This window comes from Portunus trituberculatus, chromosome 5 (genome assembly GCF_017591435.1).
Source record: "Portunus trituberculatus isolate SZX2019 chromosome 5, ASM1759143v1, whole genome shotgun sequence".
Classification (NCBI taxonomy): Eukaryota; Metazoa; Arthropoda; class Malacostraca; order Decapoda; family Portunidae; genus Portunus; species Portunus trituberculatus.
The window spans coordinates 662173-683002 of record NC_059259.1 but is presented as its reverse complement, the minus strand read 5'-3'; the positions used below and the strand labels follow the sequence as shown (position 1 = coordinate 683002).

General features: G+C 40.7%; 2 protein-coding genes across 2 annotated transcripts; both read right to left on the bottom strand.

The window, feature by feature from the left end:
• Window positions 1-7126: 7126 nt before the first annotated feature.
• LOC123514367 (methyltransferase N6AMT1-like) lies at window positions 7127-10004 on the bottom strand. Its single transcript, XM_045272240.1, has one exon. It carries the CDS (start codon window positions 8604-8606, stop codon window positions 7962-7964), a length of 645 nt encoding a protein of 214 aa, XP_045128175.1. The 5' UTR covers window positions 8607-10004; the 3' UTR covers window positions 7127-7961.
• A 366-nt stretch (window positions 10005-10370) lies between these two features.
• Window positions 10371-19382, bottom strand: LOC123514373 (SNARE-associated protein Snapin-like). Its single transcript, XM_045272255.1, has 3 exons — window positions 19141-19382; window positions 14828-14993; window positions 10371-10868 (listed from the first exon to the last, which is right to left on the bottom strand). The coding sequence occupies exons 1-3, from the start codon at window positions 19284-19286 to the stop codon at window positions 10815-10817; spliced, it is 366 nt and encodes a 121-aa protein (XP_045128190.1). The 5' UTR covers window positions 19287-19382; the 3' UTR covers window positions 10371-10814.
• Window positions 19383-20830: the final 1448 nt, after the last annotated feature.

Sequence of the window (20830 nt, the reverse complement as noted above, 5' to 3'; positions counted from 1 at the left end):
TACATCTCTGCGGGAAACTATATTTTTTAATATCTCTCAGACATCTTTCCTTTCTCAGCTTTTTACTATGCGATCTTGTACTTCGGATGTCATATTCTTCTCTCAGGATCAGTTTCTCATTATCCACTTGGTCCATTCCGTTGATCAATTTATAGACTTGAATCAGGTCTCCTCTCTCCCTTCTTTGTTCCAAGGTTGGTAGATCCATAGCCTTTAGTCTCTCCTCATATGTCATCCCTTCAAGTTCTGGGACCATTCTTGTAGCCATTTTTTGTAGCCTCTCCAATTTCCTTATGTGTTTCTTTTTATGAGGGGTCCACACTACTCCTGCATATTCCAATCTGGCTCTTATTATAGTACATATCAATTTCTTCATTATTTCTTTGTCCATGTAGTGAAATGCTACTCCAATATTCCTTAGCAAATTATATGTTTCTCTAAAAATTCTATCAATATGGCTTACTGGTTGATTGTTTTCTTCCATCGTCACTCCTAAGTCCTTTTCCTTTTTGACTTTCTCCAGTTCTACTCCATCTCCCATCTTATAGATTTCCACAGGTCGTCTTTCACTCTTTCCCATTTCCATGACATGGCTTTTGTTCACATTGAATTCCATTTCCACTTCTTACTCCATTCCCAGATCTTATTTAGGTCTTCTTGCAGTATTTCACAATCCTCCTTTTGCTTTATAACTCTGCACAGTTTCATATCATCCGCAAACAAATTTATGTAGCTGTTCACTCCTTCTGGCATGTCGTTAATATAAATGAGGAAAAGTATTGGTGCCAATACTGACCCCTGTGGCACTCCGCTTTCTACTGCTCTCCACTTGGACTTCATATCTTTAACTACCGTCCTTGTTTCTCTCCCCCTCAAATAATTTTCTATCCATCTCAATGTGCTTCCTTTTAAGCCACCCTTCTCCTCTAACTTCCACAGTAATCTTGCGCGTGGCACTTTGTCAAACGCCTTTTTTAAATCCAAATAGATGCAGTCAACCCATCCCTCTCTCTCTTGTACTCTATCAACTATTCTAGAATAGAAACTCAATAAATTAGTTACACAAGACCGTCCTTTTCTAAAACCAAATTGGCTATTTGATATTAATTTGTTGTCTTCAAGGAACTCAATCCATTGTTTCTTTATTATTCTTTCACACATCTTGCATATTACACTAGTTAGTGATACCGTTCTGTAATTTAAAGGTTCTTCTTTCCTTCCGCTCTTATATATGGGAACCACCTCAGCTCTTTTCCATTCTACTGGCACTGTTCCATTTTCTATTGAGCATTTTATGATGTTGTATATAGGACTTGCTAGTTCTTCTCTACATTCTTTCAGTATTCTGCCTGAGACTTCATCCGGTCCCATTGCCTTCTCTTCATCCAGTTCCTTCATTAACTCTTTTATTTCAAGCTTGGTTACTTTAATCTCTTTCATATAGATTGTCTCTTTATTACCCTGTGGCCTCTCAAATTTGGATTCTTTAGTAAAGACCTCCTGGAATTTTTTATTTAATAGTTCTGCCATACTTTTGGGTCTTCCACCATCCCGTTCTCTCCTTTTAACCTTTCTATTGTTTCTTTTTGCCTAATTTTTCCATTTATGAATCTATAGAACAATTTTGGTTGCTCCTTACATTTTTCGACAATATCTTTTCAAGTTCTTTTCCTCTTCCTTCCTCACCTTAACATATTCATTTCTCGCTGCCTTGAAGTTTTCCTTATTTGTTGGATTCTATTTCTCCTCCACCTTTTCCATGCTCCATCTCTTTTCTCCTTTGCCCTAGCACACCTTGTATTAAACCAATCTTTCTTTCCTTCTTCTTTTGGTCTATATTTTGGGACATATTCCCTGACTCCTGTTTTGTATATTTCCAAAAATAAGTTATATTTGTCTTGCATTGTCTCTGAGTTTTCCATCTCCTCCCAGTCTACGTTTTTAAAATAGTTCTTGAGATTCTCAATATCAGCCTTTCTGTAATTTAATCGGTCTCCTTTGTATGAATCGTCTCTATCTTCCTTTCCCTCTTCTATATCTATTTCTAATATTGCATGGTCACTCTTTCCCAATGGGCACTTATATCTTATATCGTCATTCATTTGTATACCCCTTGTAAAAACTAGGTCCAATCTCGCCGGCTCGTCGTTTCCTCTGAATCTTGTGCATTCCTTTACTCTCTGGTCCATCATATTGTCTATCATTAGGTTCAAGAATCTTTCTCCCAGGCTTCTTCCCCCATACCACTTTCATAATTTTCCCAGTCCACTTCTTTACAGTTGAAATCTCCTACTAATATCACTTTTCTCCTTTCTTTAACGATTCTCATTAGACTCCTTATTGTGTCATCTATCATGTCTTTATATTCTTGATTGGTCCATGAATTTGTTTTTGGTGGCACATATGTTACAATGATTGTTATCTCTTTTTTATTAATATGCATCTTAATATACAATACTTCTGCTTTTCCTTCCCACATTCCATTTCATTTATCACTATCTCCTTCCTTAACATAATCATGACTCCTCCTCCTCCTTTACCCACTCTGTCTCTTCTCCATACATTATACCTATTGTCCAAGTCTATTTTGATTGCCTTATTTAGTTTTGTTTCAGCCAGGCATACAATATCTGGATTTTCTTTCTTTATGTAATCTCTTAATTCTAATTTACTTGATAAAACCCCGTCTATGTTCGTATACATCATTTTTAGTCTTTTGCCTTTATCATTTTAGTTAAACTTGTTCCACTTTTTCTCTTCCTTCTCGTTTATATACCATTTCCTTATCCTGTCTCCTAGAATTCTCCAAAAAAATGCCTTCTTCTCCTCTTCTGACCTTTCATTATTCTTTTCCTTACTGCTGCTGCCAGTTCATTGTATCTCTTCCTTTCTTCCTCATTTCTATTTTTCTTTATATAGATATCCTTGCAGCCTTCTGTTTCTCTAAGTTTTGTTGTTCTATATAATATTTCTTCTATTGCTGCTTGTGATTTTAGTAGTATTTTAATTGGTCTCGTTTTTCCTTCTTGATATGGTCCCATTCTGTTTATTTCTTCTACTTCCTCTTCCAAGTTCTGCCTATCTTTGTCGTTTAGATTCTTCAGTAGGTCTTTGACTGATTTCATTTCTTCTTTTTCTCTTTTTGGTCTATATTTTCTTTTTTTTTTCTTTTATTCCAAATACGAATACACTCTTCTTTTTTTCTGCAATTTCTTTAACTAAATTTTCTTTTGTCTTGAGAACTCCTATCATTTTGCTTGTCATATTTTCATCTTTTTCTTTAAGTTGTTCTTGAATCACCTCCTGAAAATCAGCCTTATCTTTCTTATCTTGGACTCGCCATGCTTGTACTTCTTTTTTAATCACGTTCTGTACTCTTTCCTCTTCCTTGTTTACTAGATCTTTCAGCTTCTCCTTTTCTTTCTCGGCTTTACCGAGTCCTTCTTCCATCTGCTGTTTGTAGTTAGCTACTTCCTTTTTTAGTTCTTCGTTTTCCGCTCTTAGCCTAGCTTCGTTTTCTTCCACTTTTTCTTTTATCCTTTCTCTCAGTTTTATAAACTCTTTATCCTGTTCTTCATTCTCTTTCATTTCCATCTTCTCCTTTATCAGTTTATCTATTTTATATTCAATAATTGACACTTTCTAGTAGTGAAGTAGTCGTTGTATCGAAACCTTCGAATACACGTTCACCCACATCAGCATTGTCATCATCAGCTTTCCCACCTTCTCCAATTTCGTCTGCATTTTAATGGTATCTCTTTTTCGCTCATCCTTCCTTAATAATTGATTACATGAAGAAAAATGAGACCACACTACCTGCCCAGGCCATTGTAAAAACTGTACAACCGGTATGTAGTGAAGATCAGCTGCTTGTCGGAACGGTGCCAGTGCGTCCTTCCTCTACCGTGTCTCGTGTGTATTCACCTAGTTGTATTCACCTAGTTGTAATTTTACAGGGCCTGGGTATCATACTCGTGTGGCCCCGTCTCCATGTCTACACACATCCAACTTTCCTTTAAAACTATGCACACTCCTTGCTGACACCACCTCCTCACTCAAACCATTCCACACCTCCACACATCTTTGTGGGAAACTATATTTCTTCACATCCTTCAAGCATATTCCCTTGGCTATCTTTTTACTATGTGATCTTGTAGTTCTATTTAAGTTTTCCTCTCTCAACATCATTTGCTCATTATCCACTTCATCCAGTCCATTCAACAGTTTATAAACCTGTATTAAATCTCCTCTTTCTCTTCTTTGTTCCAAGGTAAGCAAATTCATTTCTTTTAATCTCTCCTCATAGGTCATTTCTGCCAATTCCGGAACCATTTTTGTTGCCATTCTCTGCAATCTCTCCAACTTCCTTATATGCTTCTTTTTATAAGGGGACCAAACCAGCATATTCCAATCTTGGTCTAATTACCGTACTAATTAATTTCTTCATCATATCTTTATCCATATAATGGAAGGCTAATCCAATATTTCTTATCAAATTATACGTTTCTCCAAACATCTTATCAATATGAGCCTCAAACTGCCCATGGTCTTGTATTATTACTCCCAAATCCTTTTCCTTTTCCACCTTTTTCAACACTACTTCTTCACCCATCTTATATGACCCTCTTGGCCGTTTTCCACTCTTCCCATCTCCATCACATGACTTTTGCTCAGATTAAATTCCATTTCCCACCTCTTGCTCCACTCCCAAATCTTATCCAGATCTGCCTGTAAAATTTCACAATCTTCTTCACTCTTCACACACCTACACAACTTCGCATCATCCGCAAACAAATTAATATAACTGTTTACTCCTCTGGCATGTCATTAATATATACAAGGAAAAGTATTGGTGCCAGCACTGAGCCTTGTGGGACTCCACTCTCCACCACCAACCAGTCCGACTTTGCATCCCTTATTACCGTTCTCATCTCCTCCATCTCAAGTAGTTTTCCATCCACTTTAACACTTTTCCTTTCAGTCCTCCATAAATCTCTAATTTCCATAGCAGTCTCATGTGAGGTACCTTGTCAAAAGCTTTCTTTAAATCCAAATATACACAGTCCATCCATCCTCTCTCTTGTATTTTGTCAACCACTCTTGAATAAAAGCTCAGTAGATTTGTTACACATGACCTCCCTTTCCTAAAGCCAAATTGATGATCCGATAATAACTTATGATCCTCCAGGAACCATATCCAATATTTCTTTATCACCCTCTCACAAATCTTACCGACCACACTTGTTAGAGACACAGGTCTATAGTTAAGAGGCTCTTCCTTACTGCCTCCCTTATAAATGGGCACCACTTCAGCTCTTTCCACTCTACTGGTACTTCCCTGTTTCTAATGAGCACCTTATAATATCATATAATGGATCAATCAATTCTTCTCTACATTCCTTCAATAATTTTCCTGAAACTTCATCTGGTCCCATCACTTTATCATCTTTAAGTTCCTCCAACATTTTATATAACTCCTTTTTAAGTATCTTAATGTCATCCATGTGCACATTTCCTTCTACATTCTGAGGCTTTACAAACATTGTTTCTTTAGTAAATACTTGCTGAAACCTATTATTTACCAATTCCGCTATATTCTTAGAGTCATCCTTTTAACCTTTCAATGGACTCTCTCTTTTTAAGTTTACCATTTATGAACCTGTAAAACAATTTTGGATGTTCCTTACTCTTGTCTACAATATCTTTTTCAAATTTTCTTTCTTCCTCCCTCCTTACCCTCACATACTCATTTCTCGCCACTCTATAATTCTCCTTATTTAGTATATTCCTGCTCTTTTTCCATCTTTTCCAAGCCACATCTCTCTTTTCCTTAGTCTTAACACAAGTTGCATTAAACCAATCCTTTCTTCCTTCCTCTCTCGGTTTATACTTTGGTACAAATTTCATAACTCCTTCTTTATAATATTTCATAAAAATCTCATATTTTTTTTGCACTTCTCTGATTTGTAACATCTCCTCCCAATCTAATTTTCTGAAATAATTTTTCAAACTTTCTGTGTCCATCTTTCTATAATTCAATCTACCACTCCTGTATGTCTCGTCTTTCCTTCGCTGTGTTGTTGCTATCTGCATTTCCATAACCACATGATCACTCTTTCCCAAAGGACACTTGTATTGTATATCTCCACATAGGTACACTTCTCTTGTTAACACCAAATCCAGTCTAGCCGGTTCATCATCTCCTCTATATCTAGTATTTTCCTTCACCCTCTGTTCCATCATATTTTCCATCATTAGATTAAGAAATCTCTCCTCATGCTTCCTCTCCAACACCACTTACTAGATTTTCCCAATCCACCTCCTTACAATTAAAATCTCCTACTAGTATCACCTTTCTTTTTCCAGATAATACACTTTCCAAACTCTGTAAAGTATCCTTGATCATAATGTCGTATTCCCTTAATGTCCAAGAATTTGTTTTAGGAGGTACATAGGTCACCATGATTATTAATTCTTTTCTATCACTTTTTATCCTTATGCTTATCACTTCTGCATTGTTCTTCCCATACCAAACCTTATCCACATTTATTTATTTCTTCGTCATAATCATAACTCCTCCTCCACCTTTACTCTCTCTATCCTTTCTCCATATATTATATTTATTATCCAAATTTACCTTTGTTTTTTCATGTAATTTTGTCTGTCAAACACACTATATCAGGCTTCTCCACCATCATATAGTCTTACAATTCCAATCTACTTGACAGTATCCCATCTATATTAGTATACATTGTGTGTGTGTGTGTGTGTGTGTTATGCAACAAGGCCATATAACGCAAGAAGTGGGTTTTTTCTCCGCACAGTGTACGTGGTATCATTGTAAGGAAGTACTTGTGATTAGAGGGAGAGCAGCTTTAATATGGGACAAAACTTGGTGATGTAATGTTTTGCTATCATCTTTCAAAATATTTTTCTTTAATTCATGTAGAAGGGTCATCGACCAATAGCAATAAAATATAAGAAAAACATAGGTTCATTGAACTGCAGGGCCTCAAACGTCAAGAAGTAAAGGATAGGGGTCTTAAAACTTCCCTCTGGAAAGTGTTCACATAAGTCACAGGAAGGAGGAAATACAAAAATAGGCAGAGAATTCACAACTCTGGGACCAATTTACTTCCGTGTTTATTGTTTACAAATTATATTCTCCATAAAGTACATTTTACACCCTTAGAGGGAAAGAATAGGCATCAGTATACCATATGAGGCAAAAATAGGCAATAGCTTCTCTACACAGTTACCAATCACCCTATCACAATACACAACTGATTCTTGCCAGGGTTGAGTTCATTTATCCTTCAGGAGTGTGTAACAGTGTATCAGTGTAAGATGGCCAATGTAACACTCCCTTTCACCACAGGCCAATGGAGTGTGTGTCCATCCTGTGTTGCATTGTCAGCCTGATACATAATGTAGGTAGATAAACTTGTATACTACTATTACTATCCCCTCCCCACCAGGAGCAAAGTGGATTAAGAGAATGACTGATGTGTGTATGAGTGTGTGGTGGTTTGTCTGAGCCACCCTATGTGTGACTGCTGGCCTGGTATTCAGACAGACAGACACAGATAAATCCTTTTTATACAGTTCAGCCTTAAGCAAGACAACATCAGCATGTATACAACGTTAAGCTGTGGGACAAAAGATATACATTTATAATGACAGGAACCTTCTCATTATGACCAAGTATATAAAAATAAAAACAATAAATGAATAAAAAAGGGACAACATTCAAAATGCAGAGTAGAGGAAAGGATGCTGGCAAGAGATACAAGTCAAACTACACTGGGAAATCACAAATCTGGGAAGATAACACAGACTAATAAAGGTGCAAATTGTCAAACAGGGACTGCCATATGTAGAAATGACAACTTATTTTCTTGAGCAGGGAGAGAAATTAGGCTGGAAAAAACAAGCAAAGAAAGGAGAGAGAGAGAGAGTAGCTACCTATTCCGAGTGAACCTAAGAACTGAGAGCTTTTCTGGCCCGGTGGTCCTAGAGAGGAGCGTGGTGCAGGAGAAGCCTTGGAGTGCCAGCAGCTCAGCCACTTCCTGTGGCCGGTTCTCCTTCAGCACCACCAGATAGAACACACCCTTGGAGGAGAGCAGCTCACTCACCCTGGGGAAGAGGCGGTCCATCACCTCCCTACCCAACTCTCCCCCGGCCCAGGTGTGCTCCAAGTCACCTCTGCCCACCTCCTCGGATGGGGTCACTACATACGGTGGATTAAAGATGAGCACGTCCACTGGTGACCTGACTCCGTCCACCAAGTCTGTGTTGATTGCATTCACAGACACATCATTAGCCTGGCCAGTCTCCTGAGTGATGCGACATGCCCTTAGGTTAATATCCGTGGCCAGGTAGCAGCAGCGCGGCCCTAATGCTGTGGCCAGTGCTGTGATCACCACGCCAGACCCAGAGCCAACCTCCAGGCAGACCGCTGGGCATATGGCTCTGATCAGGTCCAGGTCTTTTTCCAGGGCGTCGATGAGGAGAAAGGAGTCCTCTGAGGGTTCATAGATGTGGTCCAGGTCTTCAGGAGTGATGTGGGAGAAGTGTGGTGTCTTTATAGTGTTGTGGTGGTCCATGCTTGCTGTTCTCTTTTTAGGGACAGCTTTGATGTTATGCAGCTCAAGTAATAATAATAATAATAGTCTTTCCTTGCGGCCACCTCCTTATTTTTGCGCCTTACTGTATTATATCTCCTCTTCTCATTTCTCAATAATGTTGCTCATTTTATGGACAAGTATAATATTACCCAGCTCCAGTGAAAGTCTTGCCTTGTAATGTCCTTCTCATCACTGTTCTCTCTTACCTTTATGACAGTTTTACTAACTCTAGTTCACAGGTTTACTCTGGGTATAGATACAATACTATTTAGGGCTAAGAGAGAGAGGAGGTGTGTAGTTTGTGGTGCCTTGTCTGGGCTACCCTGTGTGGGATTGCCAGCCTGGTGTAGAGAGATACAAGTTACACTGCATTGGGAAGATAACATGGAATGGTAAAGGTGGAAGTTGTTATACAGAGACTGCCATGTGTAGAAATTATGGCTTCTTGCAGCTTCCCTATTTCCTTGTGCAGGGAGAGAAATCAGGTTGGGAAAAGAAAGAGGAGAGAGAACATGAGAGAAAGATAGGAAAAAAAAAGGGATTATGAGAGAGAGAGAGACTTCCTTCTACCTCTTCAATGGATTAGAACAATAGGTGCCATACATACAGTTTTTACAGTACAATATGATAAGCTGACTGTGGCAATCTGAGTTAATCCTTTCCCTACACTATGCAGCAACTCACACCACTACTGACATTTTTTATAAGCATCTAGTATTTTTTTCCAATTTCTCCCCACTATATTCTCTTACAGTGGTTAGTGCTTAAGGGGGAGATGCATTAATACCACCAGAGTAAGGGTTATGACACACCAATGCTCCGGTAATAACTACACACTATTGGAATGAGGTCTTGAAATGAGAAGGTTCTGCCACCACTGCTAACCACTACACACTGTCACACTGCAGCAGCCAAGTCACTCTTCCAAGGTGCACCATTCATCACCAACTCACTCCTACTCCTCAAACTGAACTGTGTGTGTGTGTGTGTGTGTGTGTGTGTGTGTGTGTGTGTGTGTGTGTGTGTGTGTGTGTGTGTGTATTTACCTAGTTTTACCTAGTTGTAGTTTTACAGGGCCTGGGCTTTATGCTCGTGTGTGTTTGTGTGTGGAAAGACCAATCACAAGTAAATTACCTTACGACACAAATTTTCTTCAGATTGTCACCATGAAGCCAAATCAAACACACTTTTATTTTACTGCTAAACTAAAAAAAAGTGTGTGTGTGTGTGTGTGTAAATTATCTCAAAAATGTTATGATCACTCTAAAGATAACCATGAAACAGATTTTTTTTTCTTTTCTCTCCAAGCAGACAAAATCATCAAATCTCAACACCTCACTTCATGTACTGAGAGTATTCACTTACTGCTTCACATTACTTTGGTGCAAAAGTGAGCTCATTTCCATCACTTCTGCCATCACATACACCAACACAAACACAAAAGTGAAGGATAATACCACATTAGCACACAAAGTTCAACAGATGTAGCACAAAAAACTTAACCAAAACTAACCTCACCAAGATAAGAACAAGACTGTCTACTCTATCACTAATGACTAGAGAATGTGTCTGTGTTAACATACATAACCACTGCTTCAGACAATGCCAGGCTCCACTGATGCTCCAACTAAAGGTTGCCGTGAGGAATGTGAGGAGTTTGTCACACAGAATTCTTCCCTAAACTCTTCCAGCCAGTGTTTCCAGTCCATAAGAGAACAATAAGGATAATTAACTCAGCTTCAATTCACTTGCCAGCCTTTCCTTTATGCTCTAATACAAGCAGGACACTGAATGGACTACACAAGATTGATGCTACACATTTTCACTCACTCAGTCACCTCTTCTAAATCAAAAATGCAAACTTTTCTGCCTGATTAAGCCAAGTAACCCAGCCTTGCTCTACGCCCACACTAACACAGAGCACCACAGCTGGAGACCCTTGACGGAAGACAACAGAAATACTGACACAAGAGAGAGAGAGACTACCACTCAAACTCCACACCACTGCACCTCTCCAGCAACACAGGGCCAGCACAGCACAGCACACAGCACAGCACAGCGCAGGGACCCACCACGCCAGAGATAAACAAGCGCAGGGATTCCTCACACCATGGTGGGCTTGAGTATTGGTGAGTTGTGATGTTCTCAGATAGGTAACTTCAGCGTGGATGGGCGTTTGCAAAGTCTCTAGGAGAGCACTTTCTCCTTGTTGACTTGTGCGTGTAACTTGTTCAGACGGTCCTGCAGAGAAAGATGAGAGTTAATGCAGTGTTCTCACCTTCAACCTTGATAAAAGTGAAGTCTAAACACAAGAGGAAGGAATTGGTGAGTTAATGGAGTGTTCTCACCTTCAACCTTGATAAAAGTGAAGTCTAAACAAGAGAGGAAGGAATTACAACTCAAACAGTGGTGGGGAAATGGAAAGGCTTGGGTCAGCTGATGGGTGGTGGTGGTGGTGGTGGTGAGTGAGTGAGTGGGGAGGTGCTGAGGAAGATTTAGACATTTATGGTGTGGGATGATGGGTGGAAATTGTTAGGCTTGTTTCATTAAGAAGCTGCCATCTGTAGCTTCCCTTATTTATATTGCTTTTAAGTGTGTGTGTGTGTGTGTGTGTGTGTGTGTGTGTGTGTGTGTGTGTGTGTGTGTGTGTGTGTGTGTGTGTTTACCTAATTGTAGCTTTACAGGGCCTGGGCTTTATGCTCGTGTGGCCCCGTCTCCATATCTACATTTATCCAATTTTTCTTTAAAACTATGCACACTCATTGCTTACACCACTTCCTCACTCACACTGTTCCAAGTCTCAACACATCTTTGCGGGAAACTATATTTTTAAGTGTGTGTGTGTGTTTGTGTGTTTCACTGTTTGATCTGCTGCAGTCTCTGACGAGACAGCCAGACGTTACCCTGCAGAGCGAGCTCAGAGCTCATTATTTCCGATATTTGGATAGGCCTGAGACCAGGCACACACCACACACCGAGACAACAAGGTCACAACTCGATTTACATCCCGTACCTACTCACTGCTAGGTGAACAGGGGCTACACGTGAAACGAGACACACCCAAATATCTCCACCCGGCCGGGGAATCGAATGTGTATATTTACCTAGCTGTACCTAGTTGTAGTTTTACAGGGCCTGGGCTTTATGCTCGTGTGGCCCCGTCTCCATATCTACATTTATCCAATCTTACTTTAAAAGTGTGTGTGTGTGTGTGTGTGTGTGTGAAATCGTACACAAGTTCACACACCAAATTCCATACACTCAATTTTTTTTCTACATCAAGGGAAGCCTACAGTAAAGGAGCCTTCACTTACACCACCACCACCACCTGTAGTCTCAAGGTGACAACCACACCAGACATCTCTCTCTCTCTCTCTCTCTCTCTCTCTCTCTCTCTCTCTCTCTCTCTCTCTCTCTCTCTCATTATTAGAAAACTGAAGATATGAGCAATAGTGAACCATATGGAGAAGATAGACAAGACCTGGTAACACTGACGGTAATATTCAACCCACGAGAATAAATTTGGTTCACCTGAGATAGAAAAATACATCAAGATTAATGAACTAATATTGAAATTACAGAAACAATTAATTTTCATTTAAATGTTTTGTACGACTGGCTCTCTCTCTCTCTCTCTCTCTCTCTCTCTCTCTCTCTCTCTCTCTCTCTCTCTCTCTCTCTCTCTCTGTTGTATTGTGTAATGCTGATTATGTTAGTTGCTATTAGTATGAAAATTATTTGTGTATAGCATTAGATTGTCCCTGTATATATATCCATACATACATACATAATCATGGTATTACAAATGTATAAGGTTCAAGCAGGCTCATAGTGTCCTGTCTCCATGTCTCCTCTTATCTTTTTTTTTTTTTTTTTTTTTAACTTCACTGTGTGTTTACCTAGTTGTATTTACCTAGTTGTAGTTTTACAGGGCCTGAGCTTTATGCTGGTGTGGCCACGTCTCCATATCTACACTTATCCAATCTTACTTTAAAAGTATGCACACTCGTTGCACACTACTTCTTCATTTAAATTGTTCCACGTCTCAATACATCTCTGCGGGAAACTATATTTTTTAATATCTCTCAGACATCTTCCTTTTCTCAGCTTTTTACTATGCGATCTTGTGCTTCGAATGTCATATTCTTCTCTCAGGATCAGTTTCTCGTTATCCACTTGGTCCATTCCGTTGATCAATTTATACACTTGTATCAGGTCTCCTCTCTCCCTTCTTTGTTCCAGGGTTTGGTAGATCCATAGCTTTTAGTCTCTCCTCATATGTCATCCCTTCAAATTCTGGGACCATTCTTGTAGCCATTTTTTGTAGCCTCTCCAATTTCCTTATGGGTTTCTTTTTATGAGGGGTCCACAGTACTCCTGCATATTCCAATCTGGGTCTTATTATAGTACTTATCAATTTCTTCATCATTTCTTTGTCCATGTAGTGAAATGCTACTCCAATATTCCTTAGCAAATTATATGTTTCTCTAAAAATTCTATCAATATGGCTTACTGGTTGATTGTTTTCTTCCATCGTCACTCCTAAGTCCTTTTCCTTTTTAACTTTCTCCAGTTCTACTCCATCTCACATCTTATAGAAAAGTATTGGTGCTAATACTGACCCCTGTGGCACTCCGCTTTCTACTGCTCTCCATTTGGACTTAATATCTTTAACTACCGTCTTTATTTCTCTCCCCCTCAAATAATTTTCTATCCATCTCAATGTGCTTCCTTTTAAGCCACCCTTCTCCTCTAACTTCCATATTAATCTTGCATGTGGCATTTTGTCAAACGCCTTTTTTAAATCCAAATAAATACAGTCAACCCATCCCTCTCTCTCTTGTACTCTATCAACTATTCTAGAATAGAAACTCAATAAATCAGTTACACAAGACCGTCTTTTTCTAAAACCAAATTGGTTATTTGATATTAATTTGTTGTCTTCAAGGAACTCAATCCATTGTTTCTTTATTATTCTTTCACACATCTTGCATATTACACTAGTTAGTGATACCGGTCTGTAATTTAAAGGTTCTTCCTTCCTTCCGCTCTTATATATGGGAACCACCTCAGCTCTTTTCCATTCTACTGGTACTGTTCCATTTTCTATTGAGCATTTTATGATGTATATAGGACTTGCTAGTTCTTCCCTACATTCTTTCAGTATTCTGCCTGAGGCTTCATCTGGTCCCATTGCCTTCTCTTCATCCAGTTTCTTCATTAACTCTTTTATTTCAAGCTTGGTTACTTTAATCACTTTCATATAGATTGTGTGTGTGTGTGTGTGTGTGTGTGTGTGTGTGTGTGTGTGTGTGTGTGTGTGTGTGTGTGTGTAGTTGTAGTTGTATTTACCTAGTTGTAGTTTTACAGGGCCTGGGCTTTATGCTCGTGTGGTCCCGTCTCCATATCTACACTTATCCAATTTTTCTTTAAAACTATGTACACTCTTTGCTGATACCACTTCCTCACTCAAACTGTTCCAAGTCTCAACACATCTTTGCGGAAACTAAATTTTTAACATCTCTCAGACATCGTCCCTTCCTTAGTTTCTTACTATGCGATCTTGTGCTTCTAAAGTCATATTCTTCTCTCAGGATCAGTTTCTCATTATCCACTTCATCCATTCCGTTAATCAATTTATAAACTTGTATCAGATCCTCTCTCTTCTCTGCTCCAAGGTTGGTAGATCCATTGCCTTTAGTCTCTCCTCATATGCCATCCCTTTAAATTCTGGAACCATTCTTGTAGCCATTTTTGTAGTCTCTAATTTTCTTATGTGTTTCTTTTATGGGGAGTCCACACAACTCCTGCATATTCCAATCTAGGTCTTATTTTAGTACTTATCAATTTCTTCATCATTTCCTTGTCCATATAGTGAAATGCTACTCCAATATTCCTTAGCAAATTATATAGTGTGTGTGTGTGTGTGTGTGTGTGTGTGTGTGTGTGTGTGTGTGTGTGTGTGTGTTCACTGTTTGATCTGCTGCAGTCTCTGACGAAACAGCCAGACGTTACCCTACGGAACGAGCTCAGAGCTCATTATTTCCGATCTTCGGATAGGCCTGAGACCAGGCACACACCACACACCGTGTGTGTGTGTGTGTGTGTGTGTGTGTGTGTGTGTGTGTGTGTGTGTGTGTGTGTGTGTGTGTGTGGTGTGTGTGTGTGTGTCTGCCTCTCTGTCTGTGTGTCTGGCTGACCTGGGTGTTCTGCAGGATGTTGTTGACCACCACCACCCTGCGCTTGGCATTCTGCAGCTTCTTGATGTAGGAGTCCAGTTGCAGGGGACACTTGCTCTGCTCGTGTATCTTGGCCAGCTCAGCAGCCAGGCCCTCCAGCTGCTGGTGGAGCTCACTCTGGCTCACCCTGCACACACACACACACAAACACAGTGAAGGTAAGACAGTTCATCCTATTCTTGCTCTCTACTACCACTGTTCTTTATGCTATCCGTTGCCTAGGTGCATCTCTCCCTCCTCCCACAACCTCACTACACAAGTCTATCCACACACCACACACCACCAAGCTTTGAGGATTTCCAGTTTCAATACAAAACACTTCCTCTTATCACAGTAACTCTTACCACCACCAAGAACACAATACTATTGCTATGTACATATTCACCCTCATACTTGCAACCAGGGCCGGCCCGTGACATAGGCAGTATAGGGAAATGTTAAGGGCATCGTCCATCCAGTGGGTGCCACAAATGAGGAAAAAAAAATTTAACTTCCACTATTCTTAAAACCAGTTGGTATTATATATGTCCTTTAGAAAAAAAATGGCCAGATAAAGAAGTTTGGTTAAGAAGATCATTAATGAATAATAGAAAGAGAGTGGGTGACACTATTAATTAAATAGATTTAGGAGAAGAACAGTGGCTGCCTACCACAGCAGCAACAGAATGGTCGGAAAGGAAATTTGAGATAAAGTTGCAGAGAGGAGGATAGAAACCGTAGGAGGCCAGTTCTGAAATAAAAGTTTTGTTCCAGACTCTATCAAAAGCTTTTGATATGTCAAACACAACACCAAAAGTTTCACCGAAATCTCTAACAGAGGATGACCAAGACTCAGTAAAGAAAGCCAGATCACCAGAGGATGGTTGATAAAAGGCTTATATTAGACTTAAAGGGAGCAAAGCAGCAGAGCAAACACATCCACCTCTCTCCAACACCATCACACCACCACACCAGAACCACAGGCCGCAGGTTAAGTTTGTATTCACTAGCTCACTGCAGGCTGACACTCAGAGAAGAGGCTGTCTTAAGAGTTCTTTTGGTCCTAGACATGATACAAGTATATGGCTGAACACAGGTGGCACTACCAAGGCTGAGTAATGAGACAGTGAAAGACACTCAGGAATAATACAGGAGCTGTCCAATGTTGGCTGGCCACCCAGACAGCCGGTCGGTCGGTCAGTCAGTCAGTCAGTCAGTCAGTCAGTCAGTCAGTCAGTCAGTCAGTCAGTCAGTCAGTCAGTCAGTCCTCGCCAGGACAGTGGGCGGGCTGCTGAGGCCATCAATCAGCAGCTACGAGTGATAGAGGAGTGGGGTGCTCGCTGGCAAGTGACATTCGCGCCGGAGAAGACACAGGCAATGGTTGTCTCTCGGTCCCCAGCCGCCATGGCAGCAATGGCAGGAAAGTTGTCTTTTGGCGCTGCTGCTCTCCCACTCCAAGATGACGTCAAGATACTTGGAGTGGAGGTGGATCGAGGGCTGAGGTTTGACAGCCATGTCAAATCCATTGCCAAGAAAGCCTCTCACAGGATCTCCGCTCTCAGAAGGATCGCCAGTTTCCTCGACAGGAAGGGAGACTGCTGCTGTACAAGGCACAGGTGCGGCCCCACCTTGAGTACGCAGCTCTCTCCTGGATGTCCTGTGCCGCCACACACAGAAGGAGACTGGACAGCATCCAACGCCGCGCCATACGGCTAGTAGATGCTGCAATACCACCTCACCCAGAGCCTGAGCGTCCTCTTGATTCACTGGAACACCGCAGAGATGTGGCGGCGATCGTAGTGTTCCATAAGGCACAGGTGCAAAGAGTGCCACATCTGGCAGGGCTGCGTCATCCTCTGAGAGTCACCGCACGGAGCACGAGAACGGTGCTCAATGGTGGTGACGCCGTAGAGGTGCCGCGATCCCACGGTGTCAGCATCAACGCACCTTCGCAGGACGCGTCTCCAGGATGTGGAACTTGTTCACGGCCGCGGTGCCTCACGTCCAGGAGATGAACACACACAGTGTCAAACTGATGGCACATAAGTGGAGACAGACACTGCCAACTCCTCTGACACTCTTTGTGACGTGACACTCAGTGTAGTGCAGTGCGTGAATAGTGCTAGTGAAGTGAAAAGAACAGTGCTCCATCTTGTATATTATCTATTTTTAAGTCTTGTAAATATTGTAGAGAAATAGATTGTAGTACCCTTAGAATAGGTAGCACACGACAGTGCGCCTTTGGGTACATGTTCTTCTGTATAAATTATGTTTAAATAAAAAAAAAAAAAAAAAAAGTCAGTCAGTCAGTCAGTCAGTCAGTCAGTCAGTCAGTCAGTCAGCCAGCCAGCCAGCCAGCCAGCCAGATAGACAGCCAACAAGCCAGCTAGACAGACAGCCTTATCAGCCAGGGTGTTTCTTTTTCACATTTAACAACCTAGAAGACATTTTTAGGCTATGCAGAGCTATCTTTATACACTGTAATAAGAGCAGCAATAACTTATTAATTACCATTTTCTCTAACTCCACTGAGGAGTAACTTATTTATTACTGATAGGAGACCGGGCCAAAATTATAGCTTCTCTTACATCCATTACTCATAAAGATGTACAATGATTTCACTCAGAGACTCACACTAAGTCACAGAATCTGACTTAGCCTCTTCAGAAAGCTTTGTTACATTACTGCTTCATATATACTTATTTATTACCTTGCACCATATATATATATATATATATATATATATATATATATATATATATATATATATATATATATATATATATATATATATACCCTTGCTCATAATAGCAGTGTCTTTCATTGTTAGGCAGTAGTCAAGGCTGCAAGGAGGCAAGTGTTAGTACAAGGGTGGCACTGGTTAGCGCAGGCAGGTGAGTGTGTTGTCCTACTCTCATCACACCTTCCTAACCTCACAGAAAAATTGTCTTTTCAAATGTGATCTACACAATGAAGAGATCAACAGTAAAATTAATGAACTGAATCTAAATCTAACCTGACCTAACTTAATCCAACCAAAAATTGTGTAACATTATATTATGGACTCTTCTACTAAATGTACGGCACACCCTACAAAATCCAAGCCTAACCTAACCTCACCAGATAATATTCAAATAACAACAAGGGAATTTATATATGAGGGCACAGTTTAGTTTGATTTGGTTTGATTAGCTGAAATTTACATCAGTGAATTAATTTTCTTGTTATTCCCTGCACTGTGAGTCACACAACTGCCTCACCTGCTGACCACCAAGGCATGGAGAGAAGAGGCAGCTGTACACTCTATTAAATAGCCTTCTGACCATGAGTAAAGTAAGCCAGTATTATTGCAGTTCCAACCAATACACCACACACAACTATACACATTCTCACAGTCTAGGTCACACTTCTAACCCACCCTATCGGAAATTAATAAGGTTAGGTTAGGTTAGGTTACCACAAGTACCTATACACATTTTCACTGTCTACATCACACTTCTACGTGCATTTCTAACCCTTTTTTACCCTATCAGAAATTAATAATAAGGTTCGGTTAGGTTAGGTTACCACACGTACCTATACACATTATCACTGTCTAGATCACAATTCTACAAGCATTTCTAACCCTATTTTACCCTATCGAAAATTAATAAAAAGGTTAGGTTAGGTTTCTCAGGAGGTTCCCAAGCTTGTTAGACATAGGGAAAAAGAAATATAAGATAGGATATATTGGTTGAAACTGCAATTTTTCCGGCAAGTCATCACACTCCACAGAGGCATCAGTGTAGGAAATTAATAAACTTTGATCTAAACCTCAGTTAAACAAACCAAACCAAACTAAACCTTGCCCTCTGATAGATATTCACCTAATGTTATCTAAATATTACCATACCGTAAGATTAGGTGAAGCTGAGATTTTGTACAAGGTGTGCTGGTGGTGGTGCCAGCTACAATGATGACACTAATATTCATTCCCATTGTCATCTATTTCCTTGCGTTAAAGTCAGTTCAGCATTAACCCCTTCGGTACTGGGATGCATTTTTATCATTAGTTTTGGGTGTGATTAGACAACTTCATTGACATTAGGAAAGGTCTATGGAAGTCAGATTAATGGCCGGAGTCTTCACTATTTCAATCCCCACAATGAGTTTCTGAAGCTGTATAAAATCACCAAATAGTAACAAAAATTTATATGAAAGTGTCACGGTACTGAAGGGTTAAACAAGGGCGTAATGAACCAGTGAGTGTGTATGTCGTCTCCTTGACTCCTTCCTCCTCCAGCGTTAGTCCTCACCTGGTGGCACGCACACGGTCATCCAGCTGATCTAGGCAGGGTTTGAGGAGGCCTACGATCCCATCCACCAGCGCGTCCCTCGTGGGTGACACCAGGTCCTCGGTGCGGTCGTCCACTGAGGTGCAAGTACTCTCCGTGTCTGCCATCTTGCGCCGCCCCGCTGTCCGCCCCGCACTCACTCCCGAGTCTCCGCCACTCCACCCTGTCGTCTCTATTTCGGCCTTTATTCTATATCCTGCTGGTGTTCTTTTCACCTCTGGATGGGTGTCACATATGTTTCATGGGTTTGGGATTTTATTTGAGTCTTTATTAGTACTTGGATTGTGTTCTCGGCTTTGGAAAGTGAAACGTTTGAAAGTCTTGTGTCCCAACAAGACTTTGCCGAATCAAGGTGTTGTTTACATCGCAGGAAATTTATGCATATTATATTTTTTTCGCTTTTCGTTCTATGTTGTGGTGTTCCTTTCATTGGTTGAGTCTTTAATTTTCTCTGTTTACGGTTGCTGGGTTGTAATTGTGATTTGGATGTCCATGGTCTTAATTAGCAAGCATTAACCTTTGTGCTACAACAGTTAAGTTATCAAAGTTATCAATCAATCAATAATTAATTTGCAATAAAGACACTAGTTGAATACCTGTCTGGATTTTACTTTCCTTGTTTAATTTTGGTCTCCGTGGCCACTTTCCTATTTTTATTCAGCAGTTTTTATCCAGACGTTTTTTACGGGTACGAGTGGGGAGTGTTCTCTCTGAGGCTACTGCTCTAAATGATGGCGTTCCAAAGGGAAGTATTCTTAGTGTTACATTATTCGCAGTTGCCATAAATGGTGTCATTGATACTCTCCCAGATGGCGTTCACTGCTCTTTATATGTGGACGACTTGTGCATCTCTTTTGCTGCTGCTAGGATGTCACTGATTGAGTGAAAACTCCAACTGGCAATCAATCGAGTGTCCAGTTGGGCCAACATAAATGGTTTTCGTTTCTCCACCTCAAAGACCGTGTCTATGCATTTTTGTCGTAATCGTGGCGTTCATCCAGATCCCAATTTATATTTAGCCAATAGACGCATCTCATGTGTGGAGGCCACTCGATATCTTGGCCTATTGTTTGACAACCGTCTTACTTGGGTTGCCCATTTCCGTTCTCTTAAAGCGTCCTGCAGGACGGCACTAACCCTTCTTCCGGTTTTAAGTCACACCTCTTGGGGTGCGGACAGGGACACGTTGCTTCTGCTTCACCGTACACTTATACTTCCCAAGCTGGAATACAGCTGTGAGATCTACTCATCCGCAACGGATGCACGACTACGCACGCTTGACCCCGTGCATCATGCTGAGGTCCGCTTGGCTACGGGTGCATTTCGGACATCTCCAATACCTAGCCTTCTAGTGTATGCTGGTTTCTTGTTGCTCGACCTCCGGCGCCAGTCTTCGATGCTCCGGTGTTGGTTTCGCACCCACCGTCTTCCCGATTCTGTCCCTTGTCTGTCAGTCTTGCGGAACTCGCGTTCGCAGGCATATGTCACTCGACCAAGTCTACCTAAACCTTTTGGCCTTCGAGTGGCACATCTCATGGCAGACTTATCTATCAACCCCACTCCTGTCCTCTCTTTCCGGCTCCCACGAGTTGGTTATTGGCAGCTTCCTGTTGTGTCATTATGCCCTCCTATCATTGATGTCAAGAAGGAT